The 7,738-nt window shown below is 45.3% G+C and overlaps 1 protein-coding gene across 1 annotated transcript in view; it reads left to right on the forward strand.

The window, feature by feature from the left end:
• The first annotated feature begins 1,549 nt into the window (after nt 1-1,549).
• The window catches only part of WNT3A (Wnt family member 3A), a 26,258-nt gene continuing 20,069 nt past the window's right edge, over nt 1,550-7,738 (forward strand). The window contains exons 1-2 of the mRNA XM_032237208.1: nt 1,550-1,565; nt 1,653-1,895. Coding sequence (XP_032093099.1) covers nt 1,769-1,895 — 127 coding nt within the window. The 5' untranslated portion in view covers nt 1,550-1,565; nt 1,653-1,768. The remainder of the gene's footprint in view (nt 1,566-1,652; nt 1,896-7,738) is intronic.

Here is a 7,738-nt window from a genome sequence, read left to right on the forward strand (position 1 = left end):
GTCAGTTGCCAAGCGTCCGAATTTCAGTCACATGACCACAGGGATGCTACAAAGGCCGTAAGTGTGAAAAATAGTCATAAGTCACTTTTTTCAGTGCCATTGTAACTTTGAATGGTCACTTAATGAACTATGTAAGCTGAGGACTACATTAAAATTACAGGTAGTCCTTAACTTATAATATTTAATGATTGTTTGTAGTTTCACACTTATGACCTTTGCAGTATCACACGATCAAAGTTCAGAGGCTTGGCATCTGACTCATATTTATGATGGTCGCAATGCCCCCGGGGTCTCATGATCCCCTTTTGCGACCCAAGCAAAGTCAATGGAGAAGCCAGATTCACTTAACGACTGTGTGACTAACTTAATAAGGGATTCACTTAAAAACCACGTCAACAAATGTCATCAAATGGGGCCAAACTCACTTAACAACCTTCTTGCTTAGTAATGCAGACATTGTGCTCAATTGTGGTTGTAAGTCGAGGACTATCGTATAATTAAGCTAAGAGTCTATGCAGAAAAGCAAAGATGCACTAGGCAACCCCACTTATGTTGACTTCAGGAAATTGGGAATTGTGTGTCTTATTTGTCACATCCGTTTTACAAAGTTTTTTTTTAAGGAGTCCAACTCATTGATGATGATAGGAGTTGTCATAAAGCGTCTTTCTTCGCTTTCTCATAAATCTCTGATTCACTCTTTTTGAACGAAGAAAAGGTGGCTTACAAATTCAACGTTATGAAATATTGTCCTGTTTGTGTGTGTGTGTGTGTGTGTGTGTGTGTGTGTGTGTGTGTGCGCATGCATCATTCGTTTCTTTGGTGATTTTTGTTCCCCTGGAATTCTGCATCTTTGGGGCCCAGGAAAGTGCCTGTCATGATTTTCAAAAATCCTAAATGTGTAATTTTTTAAACCTTGTCTTTATTGTTTTGATAAATAACTCTAGGGGGCAGTCGTGCCTAAGGCCCCTTCCTCTTTCTGTTTTCTCCACAACAACAACCCTGTAAGGATGGCTGGGCTAAGAGAGAGGTACTAGAACTCACCATCTCCAGGTAATTGGCCCAAAGTCACTGAGTTGGCTTTCCTTCCCAGGATGGGACTAGAATGCGTGGTCTCCCAGCTTCTAGCCTGATGCCTTAACCATTAGGTCAACTGGCTCTCTCTGAACACTCCAAAATCTAAACCATCATAAGCTAGCTCCATAAGAAATGAAGCTTACTAGAATCAAAAAATATTCCTTGTCCGATGAAAGACAAATTCAATACTGATGTCTACATGGATGTTCAAACTCAACTCTTCATCTAACATGCTTTGTCCAGGCAAATAGTCTGGTTTAAAGCATTGGTCCATCCAACATGCGAAAACAAGGATTGAATATTCCCAATACACGGTGTCATAAATGACCAAGCCCTCTTTTCACCTAATGTGTTAGTGGCCCACAAACAGTCGGACTGAAAAGAGGTTAAGTCACTTTTAAAGTTAATTTATCAGCTCTCCGTAGCTTTGGAGGAAGTCGTTGTCCACAAGGTTGGACAGGAGACTCCCGTAAGTTCTCCACCACTGTGGTTCTTCTGATGGAGGCTTCAAGATGAGGCAGGTAGAGACTTCTTTTGAGGAACTGATTTCTGATTCTGCCCTTCCCTCTTCTTTTGAAGGTCCTTGGCTATCGGTCATCAGTACTCCTCGTTGGGGACTCAGCCCATTCTCTGCGGGAGCATTCCTGGTCTAGTGCCCAAGCAGCTTCGGTTCTGCAGGAACTATGTGCAGATTATGCCCAGCGTGGCCGAAGGAGTGAAGATTGGCATCCAGGAATGCCAGCACCAGTTTCGTGGAAGGAGGTGGAACTGTACCACCGTCAATGATAGTTTGGCCATCTTTGGACCGGTGTTAGATAAAGGTGAGTGTCCAGTTTTGGAATAAGGTCACCCAACTTTTGGAAAGGAGGAGGGATGGTACAAAGATGAACTCAAGGTGGGTAGGAAGAGAAGTCTTTGTAGAAATGAAAGAGCATCAGCAGCAGGAAAGGTAGTGGTAAAATATCTTGGTTCTTCCTTGGTTCCTGCAGTCGTGCAAATTCATGAAAAGATCAGGGTGAAGTTGTGTGAGCTTCTGGAGTGTTCATCAGCATTCTTGTATAATTTGAGAGGTTTCTAGGATAAATCTGGTGAGATCAACAGAGGTCACTTTAGGCACTTCAGGAAAATGGAATTAAGATCTGTGGCTTGATGAGATTAACTGAAGCCACCTTAGATATCTCAAGGAAATGGAATTAAGATCTGTGGTCAGGGGAAATCCAACAGAGGCTAGGCTACCTTAGGTATTTCAGGCAAAGGGAATTAAGAACTGTGGTGTGGTGAGATCAAACAAAGCCTCATCTATCTTCTCCTTCTCCTCTTTATCTCATCTCTCCTCTTCCTTCTTCTTGTCTATATTCTCCCCCACTCCTCCTCCTCTTCCTCCTCCAGATCTAATATTTCCTTTCCCTTCTCCTCGTCTAACTTCTCCTTTTTCTCCTTCTCCTCTTTTCCCTTCCCCTCATCTACGTCTACCCTTTCCCTCTCCCTCTCTCCTTGTCTATCTCCTCCTCATTCTTGTCTACTTCCCCCCTCCTCCTTCTCTCCCCCCTTCCCCTTCCCCTTCTCTACCATTCTCCCCCTCTACCAGGAGAATGTCTACCATTCTCCTTCTCCTTGTTGTCTATCTTCTTTCTCCTCCTCTCCCTCTCCCTTCCCCTCCTCCATCTCTTCCTTTTTCTTCCTTGTCTACCTCCTCCATGACTACCATTCTCCTCATCTTTATCTATCTTCTTTTTCCTCCTCCTCTCCCTTTCCCTCTACTTTCCTTCTCTTTCTCCTCCTCATCTATCTCCTCCTCCTCCCTCCATGTCTACATCCTCCTGCTTGTCTGTCTTCTCCTTCTTCTAGTCTATCTTCTTTCCCCTCCTCCTCCTCCTCTCCACCTCCGTCTCTACTCTTTCTTTCCCTTTCTTGTCTACCTCCTCTTCCTCCATATCTACTATTCTCTTCCTCCTTGTCTACCTTCTCCTTTCCTTCCTATCTAACTTCTCCTTCTCTCCCCTCCCCCTTTCCCTCCTCCACATTTACCCTTCTCTTCTCCTCCTCTTTCTATCTTCTCCTCTTTCCCCCCCAAAGTAATCAGCCAAATTGGGTCTCGAAGGGAGGCCTGCTCAGGGTGGGGGTGATACTATTTCATAACTGAAGAATGTTGTCCCTGGAGGCAGAATACAGCTCCCCCCCCCCCATTGGTCTCCCTCACCTACAGCAGCAGCCGGCTGGGTCGGCTGGAGTTGGGGGTGAGCAAGGATTAAACATCTCAGCCACATTCTTTAGGGTGCCCTCAGGGTGGAAAACATATTTCTGCTCAGAAGGGGTGGATTTCAGTAATGCCAGCCGCCTTCTCCATCTCCCTCCTGTCCTGTCGGCCACGTTCAAAACCAAACAAAGTAGGGTGTCATCCTCGCACACCCGGATCCAGACACAACCCCCATACACTTCCCGAACCAAAGAGAAATTCCTTGGGTTTCTTCCCTGCTTCAAGTGAGAGCTGATGTCCTCCAGAAATCTTAAGAGCTGCCAGCCTTGACTGCTGCACTACGCTCTACCCGGGGGGGGGGCTGCCCGAGAAGCCATCCTTTGACTGATTCCAAATGCAATGGCTTTGTGCAGGTCTAGATTCGCACACAGGCCACCTCTCGGCATTGGCTGATGATTGGCTTCCGAGTCCAATTCATAGTGCTGGTGGTCACCTCCAAAGACCTTCAAAGGTTATTTGAAGGACTGTCTTTTCCCAATTGCATCTTCTCAACCCACCAGAGAAGGGAGTCAGGGGATGTTACAGGCCTCCTCTCTTAAGAAAGTCCATCTGGTGGGACATAGAATGAGGACCTCTGTGTTGGATTCCTCCCTGTTATCTGAAGGACCATCATTTCCACCCAACACACCAGAGGTAGGAGGAGGCAGGAGACGTTATGGGTCTCTTCTCTTAAGGAGCTACATCTGGTAGGGCCCAGAAGAAGGGCTTTCTCTGTGGTGGCTCCCTCCTTGTTGCTTGAAGGACCCTCTTTCCCCAGTTACATTCATTTGACCCACCAGAGCAGAGAGCAGGAGACATTATGGGCCCCCTCTCTTAAGGTGGTCCATCTGATGGGACCCAGAACAAGGGCCTTCTCCATGGTGGCTTCCTTCCCTGTGGAACATCATCCTGTGGAGATAAGATTGGTTTCCAATCTTGAAGACCAGGTTTGGTCAACAGGCCTGAGGACTTCAGGGTGATATGGAGTCCGTCATGTGGTTGCTGGTTGTTGTCACCAGGAATGTGTGGATTCGTTGTTGTTGTTTTATTGGTGTTTCATGGCTGTAAGTCATCCATGAGTGAGTTGCGTGGTCATATAAACCTCCCCTCTCAGTATGGCTTGGCAGCGAGGGAAGATAACTAGGTTGCAGGGCCACCAAACTCTGTCCTGATCTTCACCTTACAACCTTGAGTTCCATTAAGTGAGAAGCAGGAGCGGCCAAACTGCATCAATGGAGCTATACTCTCTCTGTTGGATTGTTGAATTAAATTTTGGGGATCCTGACCACCATAATTAAGAGCGGGCTATCTGACCAGGAAATGGAAAACTTCTGTGTGGCTAGCATTAACCTGGTTAGTTAGTTTGTGACCAGCCACTTTGATTGTTGGATGGTTCGATGGATTCCTGTTATCTTATAGAGTTGGAAGAGGTCTTAAAGGTCACCTAGTCTGACCCACTGTACATTCAGAGGCCTGGTTAGAGGTATTTCATCAAGCTAAGCCATAAGGTGGTTTGATGTTAGCTTGGGTTGGGGAGATAGTAATGTTGTGGTTTGTAAACTCTACTGTATAGTTTGATGTGTGGGTGTGGCTTCTATGGCTTGGTGTGATATGTGATATGTGTAATTGTGTGGACATTATCTGATGAATCTGGTTGGTAAGGAGATTTTTCATTGTGGATCTCAGGAAGATGTGCTTGAAACAAACATAGGAAGTGTGATTCTATACAGGCAGTCCTCGATTTACAACTATTCATTTAGTGACTGTTCAAGCGATGGCGATGAAAAAAGTGGCTTACGACCATTTTTCACACTTACGACCATTGCAGCATCCCCCATGGTCACATGATCAAAATTCAGACACTTGCCAACCGACTCATATTTATAACAGTTTCATTATCCCAGAATCATGTGATGATCCCCTTTTGCAACCTCCCGACAAGCAAAGTCCATTGAGAATCCAGATTCACTTAATGACTGCAGTGATTTTCCTAACAACTGTGGCAAGAAAGGTTGTAAAACGGAGCAAAATTTACTTAACAACAGACTTAGCTAAGGAAATGCTGGGCTCAATTGTGGTGGTGAGTCGAGGACTCGATTGTGGCCAAGGACTTGATATGATTTCTAAAGAAATCTCAGCCTGGTGACTCTGGATGGATGACAATGCCTAAAAACACAAGGAAGGATAATTTAAATTTTTTTTTAAAAAGCCCTCTTAATTGAAATAACTAATTTAATTACACGCATACGCTCAATGCAATGTTTTTGAGGCTGCTAGCTGAAGAAATGGACCTGAACAACAAACACTTTGGCCTGAGGGAAATGCCAAGTCTTCCAGGCCTTACGGATGGCTAACTTTTAAAATAAAGTATAATCACTTTTAATCAAGTTGGAGGATTTTTAATTTAATGAAAGGAAGAGAACGAAGCAACCTGTGGGGGAAGAAAAGGAGCACAGATTAAAAACGTAATAGCTATGGTTCCATTTTTAAACACATAATTGCCTTTTCCTCACCATGTTTTATACACACACACAAGACAAACTCTCTCACACACACACCACACACACACCACACACACACATGCCTAAAACTGGGAGGGAGGGAGGGAGGGAGGGAGATATATATTAGAGAGATATTAGAGAGAGAGGTTAGAGGGAGATTAGAGAGGGAGGGAGGGAGGGAAGAGAAAGAGAGAGAGATGATAAATGGATGCATACAGGGCGATGAGAGAGAGAGATTAGAGAGAGAGAGACAGAGAGAAGGAAGGAAGAGACAGAGAGAAAGAGAGAGAGAGAGAGAGAGAGAGAGAGAGAGAGAGAGAGAGAGAGAGAGAGAGAGAAGGATATTAGACAGAGGGAGGGAGGGAAGAGAGAGAGATTAGAGAAAGGGGGAGGTTAGAGATCAGAGGGGAGGGAGAGATATTGGTTGACTTTGGGCCAATCACTAGGAGACAGTAGTTTTAGTCTCACTTTAGGCATGAAAGCCATCTGGGGGACCCTGGGCCCCCTCACAAAGTTGGGGGGGGGAGAAGGATTATTAAGTCTGTTGGTCACCTTGATTTACTTATAAAATCATCAAGGCAGATAAAAATTAAATAAAAATCATCTGAGACCCAATGTTGTTCCAATCTGTGTAACTCCTGGATGCTCTCTGAGCTTGGTGGTATTTTTGCAGACATTTCATGACCCAACAAAGTAACATCATCAGCGCAGAAGGGAGTGTGAGGTTTGCTTTCTGTTTACATTTTTATACTCTATTCTACTATACTACACTACACTACACTATACTATTATGCTATGCTATGCTATGCTATGATTAATTATATTAGTTCTAAGAGAATTCAGTTCAATAATATAATAAATAATATATAAACAGAGAGGCACTCTGATGATGTTACCTAGTTGGGTCATGAGACATCTGCAAGAAGACCACAAAGTTCAGAGAACCCCACAATTGTCCTCACCCTCCTCCTCCTCCTCCCCCTCCTCCTCCTCCCTGCGAACCCCACTCCCTTCTAGCATTGCTGATGTTGAGTTCCCCGTTCCCCATGCAAGTAGCTCTCCTTTAATTCAGTTAAATTCTTTTCACGAAATGGCCAAACACCATTTCCAAAATGCAGATTTTTTTCGGGGTTCTTTTAAGGCCACCCATCCTAACTTTGATTAGAAATCCCTGCCCTCCTCAAAGGCCAAGTGGGGTTAGGGTGGAGGTGATTAACCCAAATAAACAACCCCTTTCCCCCTTTTTGCTCTCCCCCTTTTCATTCCACGCCAGTGACACCCACCCGCCCTGCCGTGTATATCTAAAATGCCCCAATGTCCAGCCCTTGCCAGCCCACTCATTTAAACGTTTCGAAAAGAAAAGGAAACCCATTAATTTTCACTGCCCTCCCAAAGATACCCCAACACCCGACCCTGTTGGGCTGGGAGATGATCTGGAGCCTCTTTTAATGGCCTCATGGGCGGCTGACCAGGGGAAGGCCGAAGTCAACCTAATGAAGAAGTCGGATTTCGACTCTCTGGCTATTGTGGTGCAAATGGGGGTCCTGCCGTCTGCTATTGTTGGACCCCCGAAAGAGAGAGGGTCAGCATTCCGGCTCTGGGTTCCAGTTAATCAATCTGATTGGATTAGGGTCACCATGGTCCCTAATAGGGTCAAGGGTCGTGCCCAAGGGGATTAAGAGCTTTGTCGGAGGGGAGATGTAAAGGACCCCAGAGGAGGGTTGTGAATGGGAAAGGGTGGGAGACGAAGGTGGATTTGCCACGCGTAAGGATGGAGTCTGCAAGTGAGAAATGTAATTCCCTTCCTTCCTTCCCTTCCTTCTTTCCTCCCTTCCTCAAATCCTTCCTTCCTGCTTTCTTATCTTCTTTCTTTCCTTCCTTTCTCCCCCCCTCCCTTCCATCTTTCTTCATCTTCTACTCTCCCTCC

The sequence above is a fragment of the Thamnophis elegans genome, chromosome Z (genome assembly GCF_009769535.1).
Source record: "Thamnophis elegans isolate rThaEle1 chromosome Z, rThaEle1.pri, whole genome shotgun sequence".
Classification (NCBI taxonomy): domain Eukaryota; kingdom Metazoa; phylum Chordata; class Lepidosauria; order Squamata; family Colubridae; genus Thamnophis; species Thamnophis elegans.